At 40.7% G+C, this 16,377-nt stretch overlaps 1 protein-coding gene across 3 annotated transcripts in view; it reads left to right on the forward strand.

Moving 5' to 3' along the window:
• The window catches only part of MRPL13 (mitochondrial ribosomal protein L13), a 53,394-nt gene extending 39,581 nt beyond the window's left edge, over positions 1-13,813 (forward strand). For all 3 annotated transcript variants that reach the window (XM_054018474.1, XM_054018476.1, XM_054018475.1), the window contains exon 7: positions 13,503-13,813. In XM_054018474.1, coding sequence (XP_053874449.1) covers positions 13,503-13,527 — 25 coding nt within the window. In that variant the 3' untranslated portion in view covers positions 13,528-13,813. The remainder of the gene's footprint in view (positions 1-13,502) is intronic.
• The last annotated feature ends 2,564 nt before the right edge of the window (positions 13,814-16,377 follow it).

The raw sequence follows: 16,377 nt of genomic DNA on the forward strand, positions 1-16,377 counted from the left end.
AGTGTTCTGTCCACTAGGAAACACTGCCTCCCTAGTAGGCAGTGGAATTACTGAACACAGACTTTACTAAGACTACTGTTTTGTTTTGGGTACCTCTTCAGAACTCAGGAACACAACGTGAAAATTAAGTGTAAATCTGACGTACGTGTGAGCTAAGCTGCTAGATGTGGGTTTATAGGAAGATCTTGGTTTTTTATTCCACAAAACTTCCAAAGCTTAGGAACGTATATTTTGAATAGACAATTTATTTAAATAAATCAGATGCATCTGACGAAATGGCTTCTAGCCCACAAAAGCTTATGCCCAAATAAATTTGTTAGTCTCTAAGGTGCCACAAGGACTTCTCATTGTTTCTGTCTGTATATGTGTTCCAGTTTGGTTTGGGTACATTCCAGAGGCTTTCCTATAAGGAAATACAGCAAGGGTCTGACTCCTGGGAAAATGCCTTCAGTTTGCTGCCTACTCACATAGTGAGTGCCTATTTTCCAGCCAGAGGTTTTAGGTCCATGAAGAGTTTCCATTAAGAATCTCTGTATGTCAGACAATCCTTCTCTGTCTGTTTGAAGAAAAGTCTGCAAAACCCTTCTGAAACTTTAAAACTTTATGTATTGTAAACTCTGAAATTTGATTTAAGAAAACCAAACACCTTTTTAATGTTTATTTTTAGAGTAATTTCCCTGATTTCTGGCCCCAGCCTTTACATCCTGCTTCCTGGAAGGGGCTGCTGGGGCTGTTCTAAAATCATGAATAGGTTTCAACAGAGCACTACTGGGAGGCAGCTACAGCAATATCCCACACTTCATCCACTCATCCACCGTTGTAGCATAGCTCTCAGTAGATTCCGGACACTACCACACTATCATCATACAACTCTGAAAGCAGAGAGCCATGTTATTTGGGGGAAAAAAAGTGAAGGGGTTCCTCTTGACAGACAGCCAAGAACTATATATGTGGACGCATACGCTGCTGAATCTGTGGGTGCAGCTGCCACACAACAATTCCTTCCCAGCCTTGTGCTTCCCCAGCTCCCCAGTCTTGATGGTACTTTCACTCTAAGCCACATGCAGCAGCTGTCAGAGTCGCAGGTCACCTCTTTCCCCTGGCTTCTTAGTAAAGAAGGCACATATAGGTCCTCTCAACTGAGACTCATCCCAACCTCAGTGCTGCTTGTCAACTACTGTCTTCACAGCATCCACAGCAGTTTCTATCTTAAACCAGGAAGTGGAGGCTAGGATTGGAAATATGCCCTGAGGGTGAAAGTATTTGGGAACTGAAAGTATATGGAGTTTTAAATTTGAAAGGTGCATTTAGTGGTTAGAGCTCTGTCACTCTTTAAACATATCATCTACAAATATGTAAATTCTTCACCTAACAGGGCCTTTTTGCTATCTAAGTCTGAAGTGTTCAATACAACACAATAGCACAGCGTCACTGACTATAATAAAGGGGAATGCACTGTCTTGAAACCACTCTGGTGCTACTGACTGGTGTGGGTGGTCAGCCTGTAAGTCCAGGCAGTTGCAGCTAGAGCCCTGCTAAATATTGGCTCCAAGATCTAGGGCCATTTCTTTTGAAAATGAGGCTTTCCATTCTGCTAGCCCTGGATTGACCCTGGAGCAGGGAAAAAGTTCCAAACAGCCCATATCCCTCACCCTCTTTCTTTCAATGTGCTTCAGTGTAACCACAATTCTAAAAACACGCTGAGAAGATCTAGACAAAGAGAGGGTTTTTTGAAAGCTGTCCCCTGCTTAGTTTTTCAGAGGAGATACACCAGAGTTTTCTTTGCCCTATTAGAACAGACATAATTGTTCCTGGTCAGCTTGCTTCATAAGCCTCATCTTCACCTAGAAAATTAGATTGTGTTACACAACACTGAGCTGTGTTAAGTAAGGTGATGACTTAGCACACCTGTTAAGTAGGGTTACCCACAACCAAATGACATGATAATAAAACACAAACTCATCCCTGTATGTCATGTTTAACCTTTTTTTTTAAACTAACACAACTTTGCTAGTCACATATTGACACTATCTAACTTTTAAGTGAAGAAAAGCCCATAGTGACTCTCTTTGGAATATAGGATCCTGAGGATGCCCAACCCTGACCATAATAGTAGAACTGAGTTTCTGCCAGGCTTCTGCTCAGAAAATGGGGGCAAGGGGAGGGAATGTATTCAAGGCCCCTTCATGGAAAGTTGAACCTAAATTCTGAGGCAAGTGCTATCCAACTCCCAGTTTCTATGGTGCATTACACTGCGTCTCTTCCCTTTTAGTTTCTGTGATATACTACACTAAATTCTCTGCTTCTCTTTCTAGTCTCTCAAACAGCTTCATTCTCAGGAATACTTCAGTAATTTCAAATAGTGATAACTAATCATAACCCTGTGATGCATTAACTAAAAGAACCAAGATAGAACCTCCCTAAGACCCCCCTTTTTTTAACAAGAAAAAATTTCAGATAGCTTTCCTTCCTGCTGCTAAAAAGGGAGCAGAATACTTGACCCCATCATGTGAGAACATCAGAGCAATTAGTATAACATAGCTAGGTTTAAGAGACAGCTTGAAGTCCTGGTAGAAAGTAGAGACTAGAGGATAATAGTGACTAAGCTAAAATGTGGGTATAAGGGATGTTTATTAAATGGAAAATTATAGGTCTTATTATTCTAGCTGTCAGAAGAGGCTCAGAAACAAAGTTGTAAAGATAACTCGAGAGATTAATAGGCTTTTAAAATACTTTTGTGAGAATGTATTAATAAGGTATTGTAGTGTGTTTATTTGGAAGATTTTTAAAATGCCTGTCAATTATCTCAGCTAAAAGTTGTTTAGCCGCCTGCAGCTATTACTTAGACTGAAGGTCTTTGGAGCAGGGACCTTCTTTTTCTGTGTTTGTGCAGTGCCTACTACAGTGGGGAGATCCCATAATACAAAGAAATAATACCACCACCTTGGGCTGTGATCTCTTCAGATCTCACTAAGCAGGATCAGGCATGGTCAGTATTTAAAACGTTGGTGTTGTAGGAACTAGTGTTAATTCAGTGGCACTCTTTCCCTTTGTGTCCATCGTCTTTCCTCCGAACAGATACCAGACAGCCAGTGAGTGAAAAAGCTACTCCACGCTTCCCTTGCCAGTATGGCTCAGGCCTGTTCTAGAGGGTGGAAGGGAAGTTCAGTTTCTGAGACCGCTCAGTCTCAGACTGGGACTGTTGAAGTTTTGAACAAGAGTTCCAGTGGCTTTTGATATTAAGGAAGTAAAAATATATATTTTTGTATGTAGAAACTAGCTTAACAAAACATTCCGAAAGATGAAAATAATCTAATCTTGTGCTGTAGAAGCGAAGATGGAATTTTCCCCCCCATGGATAGAGCATTGCACAATTAGCTACATACTTTTGAGAGGGGGTTTCCTTTGCAGCATTAGGCTTTGACCATGACAATGGCAGGGTGCCAGACAAGATGGATCAGTGGTTTAATCTGTATTTTTTTAAAGAGAGGTTAAAAGGTTAACAAATCTATATTTAAACCTTTCTGCTGGTTAAAATTAATTCCGTGTCCTTTGTTGTACATAAAATGTACCTTCTTGTAAGTACTTAGCCTATTGCCATTTTATTTTTACCAGATTGAAACTGCAGCTATGCAGATCAATTTTCTTATCCTCCTCAAACTAAGATATGCATGGCACACATGCTAGAGAATGAGGGACCTGTTAAAATGAAGTAGACAAGCAGGGTAAAAAATGGAAATATTTTCTGCCATACTTTGAAACAGGAATATTGTTGAGACATAGCAGCATGAATTAAAAAAGGGACATCAGCCATAAATCTGAATGTAATTTCTGTGTGATGATGTTGCTGTGCTATTTGTCCTGACCATAATAAAACTAGAGAATTTGTTTGTTCTTTATAATTTATAAATATCCAATACTCCTGTGTTTTTAAATGTGTAATTATTAGCAGTGTCTTGTGGAAAACACTTCACAGCTTGTCCCTTCTTGTCTTTTCCTTCTACTTACTTAAACATACTCCTCTGAGTGCAGGAGTTGGACGGAGCCAGTGCACAATGCTCTCCATTCCAGCACTTCTCTGATGGCCCCATTAGCTTATGCTGAATTTCTATCATTTTTGAAAAAGTTTCTGTGGTTATAAAGAAAACCCTTCCATGTGTGTCCAGCACTGTCTTGCTGAGGCCTTATCTACATGCCCCTATTCAACATAGATATGCTGGCAAAAGCCTTAGTTATAGTGGCAAAAGGTCCTTTTGCCTGTATAGGTTATTTAATTTGTCAAGAAAAGAGCTCTTTTTTGCTGGTATAAACTGTGTCTCCACTACAAGGGTTTGCTGGTATGGTGGTTCTGGTATAGCTATACCAGCAAACCCTTTCTAGTGTAGACAGACCCTAAGAGTGGTTTATTTGAGTTTAACCTGTTTATTTTTTGGAGGGAGTGGAGGAAAAGAGAGGGTGTTTACCAGATTATATTACATTGAAATAAGCCTCTTAAACTGAAATAAGTTTCTACACACAAACTCACACTGATTTAACCAAATTAATTTTAAAATGCACCTTTAGTTAAACTGGTGCAAGTTTGTATATAGATGAGGTTTGAGTCCGCATTCAAGCAGCCTGAAGCATTAGCTGTGATAAACATGAAAGGGTCTCATTTATCTCAATTCTCGTCTACACTGGGAAAGGTTTACTGGTATAAATATACTGGCAAACCCTCCTAGCGTAGACCAGTTTATACCAGCAAAAGCACTTTCTTTTCTACAGTAGGGTTTTTGCTTTTATAAAAATGTTGTCCTAAAAAATTTACGCCCCTATGTGACAGTACAATACCAGCAAATTTTCTAGTGTAGACCAGGCCTCGGTTATCAGTAACTTGGAAGCCTAATGTTGATTTAAATATCCATATTAACTATTCCACTGAGTATTTTAGCAGACATCGAGCCACTCTAGAATTATGGACAAATCTTGAGTAGAATTACATTCACTTCTCTCCCCACTACTCCAAACTCAGTTTATATCTGTGTGTAACCACATAATTTGGTATTATGGAGAATGTTAACAATGTCCTAATCCTTGGTCTTTGATTTAGTATTGTGGTTAGGCAAACAGCTAAAATGTGTCTGAGATGTCCCCTTTAGCTACTGTGCAATTACCTAATAGCTATTGACTTTGGCACAGATTGCAAAATATCTGAAAAATAGATGTCGTTCTTTTGTTTTTAAAGTTTGTGTTTTCATTAACATTTGATTCAGCATGAAAGTCCATCTTTGTAAAGTGTCTGTAAAGATGAACCATTGGTAACTAATGTATTTAGCAATGAAGTGTTTGCAACCACAGCTAATTAATAAATAACACTCAAGGAAAATTTATGCTTGGAAAGAGTGCAAACTTAATTCTGTATATTTTGAATATAATTATATAAAAAAACAGGTGAATCAGAACATTTCAGTACTACAAAGGGTAAAACAAACCATTTCAATATGGTAGTTTATTAAGCATACATGAAAGATAAGTGATGAAATATTATTGTGTGCAATATGCTGTCATCAGTTAGTAATAATGCCCCATTCCTGTGATTATGATTTTCTCAAGAGATGCAGAACACCACCACTGTGATTCAGGTATATAATGTTTGTATTGGTTAACAGAATTGAAGCAAAGAGTGACAGACAACTAGATAGGAAGTGGCCTGATTTTCTCATCGGGACTTGTAACTAATTGAGTTGCATTTATTATCTGTTGTCTTCAGTTAGGAAGCTTTTCTATAAACTTGCATAACAGAAATACCGACATGCATCCGACGAAGTGGGTATTCACCTATGAAAGCTCATGCTCCAATACGTCTGTTAGTCTGTAAGGTGCCACAGGACTCTTTGCTGCTTTTACAGATCCAGACTAACACGGCTACCCCTTTGATACTTAAACCATTTTGACACCTGTAACTTATCAGACTGGCATCTTTATTTTTAGTAAATGACCCGTACAAATGGGAATTTTTACAGAGATGAATTCTTGGGGATTATAAGTAACAGGGAGCATTCCACAGATGGTGCACTCCACCAAATTCTTTTCCTTCCCTGAAAACCATGTGGCAAACCAGCACAAGTTAATTCTAGCCAAGTCATCTTTAATTTGTTGGTTCCCCTTCAATTCTGTCAAACTCCTTGTCCCACAAATAGTTCAAGGGCCAGCAATCAGGAAAGGACACTGTTGGGACTATGTTGCCAAGGGGCTGGAGCTGCATATCTGCATAGATGGCTTTTGTCTCCAGAGTGCCAATGAAATTCCCAAGCTTTGGGTGCCAGGCCACCCAGCCATGTCCACAGAGGAGCAAACATCTTCTTTGCCCCTGACAATATAATTAATTAGAATATATAAATAATTAGGAGGAAACTCCCAGTACTACAATCTGCAGCTTAGTTAATAGTCTCCTATGTGGGTTTTTCCCCATAATACATTAGCACTCAAGAGGCTGATGAGACTAGGGATGTAAATATCTTTTTAAAAGTTAACCGGCTAAACTATTAAAATTATATCGTTTAATCAGTTAACTGATTAAATGGAGAGGGGATGGGGCTACTCCAGCCGGCCAGTGGGGCCCACAGCCACTGCTCCGGACGGTCGACAGAGCTGGGGTCTGCCGGCGGGGTTGGGGCTGCTCCTGCTGGTCCAGGGCGGGGCTACTCTGGTGGCTGGGGGTGTGGGTTAACGGCTGTGCAATAAGACTAATGCTACCGTTTAAACATATAACCGTTTACTAATTTACATCCCTAGACGTGACTTATATAAGCAAGCTATCCATAGAACCTTAAACGGCCCATTAGGATGAGTCCTACTCCTGCAGCACTTCATACTGCTGTGACGATATAGGAGGGGAAAAGCTAGGAATTCTGATCAGTAATTGCTTAAATTTCAGTACTCAAATAGTATGCTTTATCTGTTTAAATTTTACAGAGTTGAATTACTAAGTGCCAGGGGACATCTGTATCTTGCATATTGGAAGCTTGCAGACAGGTTGTAATTATTCTGCAAAAAACCCGCAGAATAGATTGCATACAACTATTACCAGCTGCCTTTCACACTGAATGGTTATTAATTTGTATGGGTTTTTTATGTGTGTAGAAACTTTTGTTTCCTCATTCATTCATATTAGCAAACAAAATCTAAACCAAATCCTAACCTATAAATGCCCTTTTCAACTTTGCTATTACATTAATCTTTGTGCAAGATTATTGGTGTACAGCTCTAATATTTTAGCTTTAAGGCATTGACCCATTTGAAAACTCATGCTTGTCATTGGTAAGATTGCAATGAATATCTGGACTTCCCATCTGTATCTTGGTCACTCTCCTCAACTGATGAGGAGGGATGATTGCCTGCAGGTGCAAAGAGAAATGCTATTTGAATACTTCAAAGCTTTCAAACCAGGTGCACACTACTGACTCAGGAGCAAGCATTGACAGGTAACTTCTTTAGGAGTATTGACAATCTTCATATTGCCCCTTTTAGTGGAGACAGCTTTAAAAATCATTGTCTAGAAGACCTTGATATAATGATAAGTGAGGATGAGATAATACTTTGGGAATGTGTGTGTCATTGTTCAGGGGAAATCAGTAGATGACTCAGTTAAGTTTGACTTCATATCAGCTATTTGAAATACATAAGACTATGTACTAGGTGTCAAAACTAGCATTGCAATTTTGAAAAGAGATTGTTTTATGAAAAGATGATTCTTCATTACTTTTTTTTTTTTTTAGCTGGGTTGAAGAGAGAATTGCCTCTTATCAAGAGCAGCATTTTATTAGCCCCTTGTAGTGCAAAAACTTGGCAGACATATAACTCGCTCTTTTTGGGAAGAGGGAAAGGGAAATTTGTATTGCAAATCATTTTGTGAAATTAATCCTGATGCATATAAGTTTTAAGCAACACGTGATTAATGGTGCCCTTAAATACGTAGTTTTGAAAAATTATTCTTTGAAAGATTGATATATGAGAAATTAATCTTGTCAAAAAGAATAGTGGCCATTTAGTATAGAAGTAATAAGCGATAATAATACACTTTTACAGCATTTTTAATTCGAGTATGTTAATCCAAATATTAATGTATTGTCTGAAGACTACTGTGAGGTAAGCAGTTTTATTTTACAACTGTTTATTTTGGTTCGTGGTATAAAAAATGTGTGTTCTTCCACAGCAAGTGCCCTAAGCCAGCAATAAACTGCTGGACTTCTTATGGGATGTAGCTTGCTGAAATCGTGCTGGTTCTATTGTGGCATAGGTAGATTAAAACTCAAATCTGGCCTTCGCAAACAATAGCATCTCTTCTTGTTTCATTTCTGAGACTGCCAGAAACCTGTTTTTGTTCCACAAAATATTGCCAGGCAGAAAGACCATCTTAGTTGGAATGTGCTCACAAGAATGTAATAAAGATGGAACTGTATGGCAAGTCTATTGAGACTTGATTGAAATAACCATAGGAGGCAGGAAAAAAGTATTTGAAAAAAATATTTTGCATCATATTGAAGAAAACAATTAGGTTTTACTGATTTTTCTCATAGTAGCTAAAGGTGAGGGTTATGTTTAATCCACAATCCATCATAGTCTCTATGTGAATTTATCTTACACTGCATTCAATTTTTGTTTGATAAGCAGTTACATGTGGAAATACTTGTACAAATGTTTACCAGTTTCAGTGGGACAGTATAAGGATGCCTCTGTCTCCACAGTCAAATAAGTGTGTGCCTAACTTGTTACAGAAACTGAACTGTGTGCCAGTCTAGGCAGCAAGCAAGGATGGCAGAAGTTTAAAATTTACCAAGTATTAACTATATGCTCTCTGGACAAAATAGTATTTAGTCAACTGTGCCCATCTTTTACCAGTTAGGGGCATGAAAAAATGCTGTTGTATCGACAGGGCATAAGAGATTTAAAATCTATATCCAAATTTTGCAGCTCAGGACCATCTCTCCACATCTTTTGCATGATTCCAAAGTACTTCCTAATGAGGGAGAAGCAGTAGCTTCATAGAAATCATCATTAGAAGAGGCTAGTTATTTAAATTAGTGAAATTTTTTCTTAGAATTTTACTGATTTATGTTTTCAAAGCTTTTTTATATGCACTGTAACATTCCTGGGGTGTGCATATTGATGGCAGACATCAGCTGCATAGATTTACATTACATGTTATTGGCAAAACCAAAATTTCTTACCTTCATTTGTGCATTTTTTTTGATTGTGGGGAGGTTGTATCCCTCTCCCAGGAGTCTGCAATTAACAACATGCAGCAGATAAACTCTTCACAGGAATATTCAGTTTTTAAAAATGTGTACAGTCTCTCTCCTCAACCAGCAGATGAAGTTTTGAACTGGTTCTTTCTAGGAGACTTATTTCCTTATTGAAGTAGTTACAGGACGGGTACTTTCTTAAGTTTCACTAAAATAGTTTGTTCAAATGCATAATTGCAGTGTTTTGTTGAGAGTGATAAAGTATTTCCCTCTCCAGTGGAACACCCCTCTCCAGATTTATGTGGTTTATCAGCAAGGAGCTATCCTTTGGTGTTCACTAATAGCTTAATTCTTTTTGAGTTGGACAAGTTTTTTTTAAGCTTCAATTCTTTCTGTGACAAAACATTAATATCATCCTTACCAAAGGCAATATTTTTCAAGGCTTAGCTTTACCAGTGCCAAGTACAGTCTGTAAAGCAGAGACTATTGCTTTCAAAAAGCGAACTACCAGTAGCGTGAAAGCCTAGTGTGACTTCAGAAAAGGCTTTAAGAACGTTTATGTTGGTTCATGGTAGACTTTCAGCAGAGACAAATCAGTTTGAGCTTCATTAGCCTCATACAATTGGAAACCGAGGCTTCAATTCCTTTTGACTTTGAAACAACAAAATTTAAGTCCAAATTGCAGTCTGCATACAGAAAAACAAAACCAGAACAATCCTGATGTGTTTTCAGCTCAGTGAAAAGTTTTGTGGGATCCTCAGATCTGTAACCAGTTTAACATAAGCTTGATCAGCACAGACTAGGGTTACCATTCGTCCGGATTTACCCGGACATGTCCTCCTTTTTGTGCTAAAAATAGCGTCCGGGGGGAATTTGTAAAGCACTCACAATGTCCGGGATTTCCCCCTCCCCCGGCACAGCAGAGCGAGCGGCTGGGAGGGCTGCAGGAAAGTCCCGGGCTGGACTCCGGAGCAGCTGGAGAGGAGCTCCGCCCTGCATTCTGAGCAAGTGTCTCAGCACAAAGTGCAGCCCTCCCCTTTTGCAACTGGGAGCGGTTTCTGCCATGCAGGGTAGCAAAACGGGAGCGAGAGCACTTTGTGCTGATACAAGGGCAGCTCTCCCCTGCAACCCGGTCCGGACCAGGGACCGGGTTTTGTTGTGCAGGGCCAGGGACCGGGTTTTGTTGTGCTGGGGAGCTCAGCCACGTGTCCGGCTCGGCTCGCACAGAGCCCAACACCCTGTTCTGAGCAGCAGGGTAAGGGGGGCAGGAGAAGGGGCAGGGAGGTTCTGGAGGGGGCAGTCAAGAAACGGGGGGGGGCTTTTTGGGGGGAGTGGAGAAAGTTTTGGGCAGTCAGGGCACAGGTAGGGGGTAGGGTCCTGGTGGGCAGTTGGGGGGGGGTCTTAGGAGGGGGCAGTTAGGGGACAAGGAACAGGGGGGGCAGGGGGCTGGGAGTTCTGGGGGGGAGCTGTCAGGGGGCAGGAGTGCGGAGAGGGATCGGAGCAGTCAGGGGACAGGGAGCAGAGGGGTTTAGATGGGTTGGGAGTTCTGGGGGGGGCTGTCAGGGGGCAGGAGTGCGGAGAGGGATCGGAGCAGTCAGGGGACAGGGAGCAGAGGGGTTTAGATGGGTTGGGAGTTCTGGGGGGGGCTGTCAGGGGGTGGGGGTGTGGATAAAGGTTGGGGCAGTCAGGGGACAAGAGGCAGGGAGGCTTAGATAGTCCTGGGGGGCAGTTAGGGGCAGGGGTCCCAGGAGGGGGTAGTCAGGGGACAAGGAACGGGGGGAGGGTTGGGAGGTCAGGGGGGGTGGGAAGTGGGAGGGGCAGGGGCGGGGCTAGGGCGGGGCTCCTCCCGTCCTCTTTTTTGCTCGCTGAAATATGGTAACCCTAGCACAGACTGCCAGCTGACTGGACTGAAGTGTTAAGCTGCCATTCAGAGAGAAACAAATGCTCAGGGTAGAGGAAGCGCGCGTGTGTGTGTGTGTATTGAATGATTTGGTCTGTGCAAAAAGCCTATGAAATACTCAGTAAGAGGCAACTCGTACTATGCCATGCAATCAATAGGATCTCTGGCGTGGGATTTTCAAAATCCCTGAGTGTTGGCCGACTTTGCTGTTACTGAAGTCAGGTAAGACTCCCATTGTCTTCAGTGGGAGCAAAGTTAGGCCAATGTTGAGCACTTTTGAAAATCCCACTTTTAATGCACAACAGTCACTACCACATTTTGAACTACGTGAGCATGCATGGAGGGTGAGCTTAGAGTAACACAACTTGGAGCATTTCCAAAGATTTGGGGAGATGATATCTTGCAAAGCTCTGCGAAACATGGCTTTGCTTCATCTACCAGCTACTGAATGCTGGACTTATTTCAATTCCATATTATAGTTGAATAAACATTGTCCAAATTGTTTAAATATTTCCTTATAAGTCCATACATGTTATTTACAGTTGTTGCATGTGGAACAAAGAATTCGGAGATTAATACAAACAGTGCACTACTAAAGTGGGACAATTGACTGAATGGTAAAATGTCATGTAGTACTGAACATAAAAGGTCAGTTGTCCCTTTTTTCTTAAAATGTAAATTGTGTACTGCAATACATGTGATAAGTAGCCAAGATCTGACTCTAGATCACCACTTCAGTTGCTTTCATATAAAGTAGTATGTCACATGTGCCCTTTTTACTACTTTACAATCCATGGGAAAATGCTGAATCCTGGACATGTGGCTTCGACACCTAACAAGAAAGTGAGATTTTTGCCTGCTTTCTGTGGAACCATCTAGGTCAGGGATCGGCAACCTTTGGCACATCCACAGGTTTGGCCGATCACGGCTCCCACTGGCCGCAGTTAGCCGCTCCAGGCCAATGGGGGCTGCGGGAAGCGGCATGGGCCGCGGGATGTGCTGGCTACCACTTCCTGCCACCCCCATTGGCCTGGAGCGCCAGTGGGAGCCATGATCAGCCAAACCTGCGGACGCGGCAAGTAAACAAACCGGCCCGGCCCGCCAGAGTGCTTACTCTGGCGAGCCACGTGCCAAAGGTTGCCGATCCCTGATCTAGGTAGATGTTTTGCGTGGTCCTCGCTGTGAATTCCTGCAGTTAGCCTGAGTACATAATACTTCTTCACTGACTTCCTTGTATTTGAATGCCATATCTGAAAATTTAGTCAGGTTTACTTTTGTGAATTGCACATGACAATGAAATATTCCAAACATTGTCTTTATTCCATGAAGTTCACATGGAGTCCACTGAACTAACCCTTTGTACTTATATGCGGAGTCTCACCTTTTTTAAATCTTTTTGTATCCAGTTAGCAATGGAAAAGAGCTAATATAGTTACTGTACCCATTTCCGGTTTGTAGGTGAAAGCAACTGTTGCTTTGTGTTGCTTTTCCTAACAAGTTATATTAAGGCAGATTGTGTTTTAAAGCAGTTTGATGATGCTGTCCACAGTGCCCACTTCCTCCATCTCAAGTTACCATATCATCAGTTTACCAATAGACATCTTCAAAAATGGCTGGGGAGCATGTACTGTTCCCCAGGATCTACTGGGGATGTCAGGGCCACATCCTGTGCCAGTACTGAGCAATCTTCAAGAGACTGGGATCTGGCCTGACCCTGTGCCCAGCAGGAGTCAGGAAAAAGTCTGCTCCTACTGCCAATGGATGATACTGGCAGAGAGTGGCAAAGGCTAGTAACTCCCTTTGTTTGCTAGTGAACCTCAGGACACTATGAATAGTCTAGTTTCATTGTCCAAGCAGACTGAAATGCAAAACATAAACATCAGAAAAGATGCAAAGTAAAGTGGATTTTTAAATTCTTCACCTTTAATGGTTTTTGATAACTCAAACGAATAGCCTAAGCTCTCAACTTCAAACTTGTCTTGTTTTGTAGAGCTTATTCAGATTTAAAAAAAAAAAATCTAAGTTTGGAGAAAAATGAATAGCAGTATTTAGTCATTTAAAGAATGCATTCATTTAAAGATGCACTATTACGTTTGTGAAGTTAGGGAGCAGTTAACCTAGTCCCAGGATCAAGCAATTTGCAAACAAAGCTTGAGGCTTGTAAATTCCCAAAGCTCTGGTTTGGGCTATTATTGCTAGATTTATGTGTTCATTTTTCTTTTTAACAAAACAAAAACCCACCAACCATAAGGTTGAAATTTCAGGCACCCAAAGTAAGGAAATTACAATACATATGGTGGTTACAGCAATTTTAAGTCAAACGTTTATTTTCTATGCCTGTTTTTGTTGATAAGAGGTTTGATTTTTTTTCGCCCTAGATCTAAAGATTATCGAAAGACGTGAAAAAGAACTGAAAGAGGAACTGCTGTCTTTCCTGCAAAGGATGAGTTCCAGCATCACATTAACTTAGAAACCCACATGCATCTTAATCATCCATTCTATGTAGAGGACAGATTTTTTTCAGGTACAAGGAAAATTTGTTTGGGGAAGATCAGTCATCTTTAGTGTAATGGAAACACCGAGCTAAATACTGATATAATATTTGACATTTCCTGTTCCAGAATGTATTGCATGAATCTGGCCTTTGATGTTGAATGTTAATAAAAGGATTTTATTTCTCTCCATAGAATTCCAGTTATCTTTCTGCGTATTTACATCTAATGGAAACGCGTTGTTAACTTAAATGTCAGTACTCTCAGATTAAAAGCGGCAGAACTTTGTGTCTCCTTTTCTCAAGGAATAATAGCAGTGAATAATTATGGACATTTCACTCCCATGAACTATACGGTAACAGTAAATTAACCATTTTACTGTCCTGCCAAAGCAGATGGTTTATTTTCACACATTTTATGATGTAATAAAATGCAAAGTCCAGTTTTAAGAAAAATCAAGACAAGTATTTTAGAACTCCTTTAATACTTGCATAGCCTTTTTTGGAGCTTCAGGAAACTTTGATTTGTGCTATATAAAGAAGTCATTTGTCACTTCTGCATGTTGATTTATAACTAAACATTTTTAAACTGAGTGCACATAAAACTGTATTGTGACATAATCTTTTATGCCCAGTTCTTCAGAAAACTTTTTCCAGATTCTGAAGACATGCTGAATGGAAGTCAGGAGAGATTTTGCTGAATGTGGCCCTAAGTGAACCTGCAGTTTCCATAGTATTGTATTAATATTAGCATCAGCGTAACCTAAAAGTTAATATTGTAAACCGTTCACTTAGTTTTAAGACATTTAAATAACACCCGGACAGAATGGGGACTACTCTTCCTTGTACTAGCCTAAAAGTTCCCAAACTGTAATTCATAGACCACTGTTAGTCTGCTGTGCACTTTGCAGTAGTCTGCAAAGAGCTGGATGGTGGCATGGTACTGACACTATTTTATTTCTACCTGCTAAATCACATTAAATGACAACTAAATACTTTCCTAATACTACTTTTCCAATGCTACCACTGTTCATTGTAACTGGGGGTTATATTATTACAAATGGGAGGGCGTGATGGGTTCTACAAACACTTCATGGCGCAGCTTTGGGTTAATAAACTATCCTGGGCTCAATCAATCCTGCCCCGCCACATCTGTGAGAGATGTCAGACACAGAGGGAAGGGCTTAAAAAAGGGAGAGTACCGCATAGCTGGAGGCAGACCACAGAGGAGAGCCTGCTTCCAATCTTCAGCTCCCGAAGGGCTGGCTGAAGGCAAGATTTTCTGGCAACCAATGGGTTCCTTCCCTGAAGGAAGGAAGGGCCTGATGCTGAACCACTATTGTGGGACTATTTTTTAGACTAGCTTCTAAACTTGGTTAGGGCCACAGCATACCAGAGACCCTCTGAAGAAAGGGCCCTACCACCCCTTTGGAACAGTCATGTTTCATTTCTTCATGTTTGTTGACAACCCTGGAAGAGGGTGGACTATCTGAGACACAGCCAGGGGACTGATCCTCCTACAACCAGACCAGTGTAGCAGAATTCCTGGGCACTGCAAACTAGAGGCTGGGTGAGGGCAATAGCCCCATCTTGGCCCCTAGGTGCCCTGGGACACTAACACTGTGACAGAGGGGTGGTGTCCACTTGACCATCTCTGCCTTAAAATAAATGTTGCTACTTTGAAAAATTAGAGAAAAACCGGATACCCGGTCACAATTTTAGTGCAAAATCGTGTGTCCATAGCTCAGCACTTAGCCACAGAAATGTACATCTTGAGCTGTGCCTAATCTTAAAATATTTTTTCCTGGGTAACTGAGGAAGGGCAAGCGTGGATGGCAACTCAGCACTGGGCTGACTTCAGTAGACAAAGAGCCCATTGAAACCAGAAAAATCCTGCATAGCACACCAACTGTGAAAACCAAATAGATTACATAGAGCGTTTTCCTCTTTCCTTTCAAACCAAAATCTGTCCTTCAACCCTCTCTTAGGAAGATTAGATTGTTTTACACAAGTACAGCAGTGTAGCATTTTTCTTACTGATCCCAAACAATGAAACTGAAGATGAGCAAAATAACTGTTCAGTGATGCAAATTAAGGCAAAAATTACAGGCCTGTTGCTGCAAATCTTTTTACTCAAAAGTGTACTTTATTCCCACAAACTACCCCTCTGAAGTCGATAGGGCTACATATACACAATGCTCCTAAGTGAAGGTGGTGATGGAATTAAGCCCTTAATCTAGTATTGCCGTTGGGGTTGAGGATGCAGGACTACTCGTATGCCCATTTTTATTCTTTTAGTCTCTCAAGGAAATTTTGGCTCCGTTTTCTATATCCAGAGCATAAGAGAATGTATTTTTCACATTGGCCATTTCTTTGGCATTCAAATGGACTTATTTTAGGAAACATTCTTAGCCAGTGATCTCACAACCTAATTTCAGTCATTAACATAGAAGGAGTATTTTTGTTTTTTTTAAAAAGCATCCAACTTCTTGAAATAAGCCCTCTTTTTTTATGTGAGGATACAGTATATTTATAGGTAGGCACTGGATGGTTTCAGCCATTCATCCTGTGTTAAATACTTCACAATCAGCAACTTTAATTTATTAGACCATCTGGCAAAGTCTGTAACTCTCAGGATTCAGGTGACTGGATTTTGGAGGAAATGTTGAGCCAGAGCATCTGTCTTTTTTACTTTTTTTGGCAAGTGCACAAATGCCAAATAAAATATTTTTATGACTTGTTAGGTGGGCACTACCACTTAT

This window comes from Malaclemys terrapin, chromosome 2, assembly GCF_027887155.1.
Source record: "Malaclemys terrapin pileata isolate rMalTer1 chromosome 2, rMalTer1.hap1, whole genome shotgun sequence".
Taxonomy (NCBI): domain Eukaryota; kingdom Metazoa; phylum Chordata; order Testudines; family Emydidae; genus Malaclemys; species Malaclemys terrapin.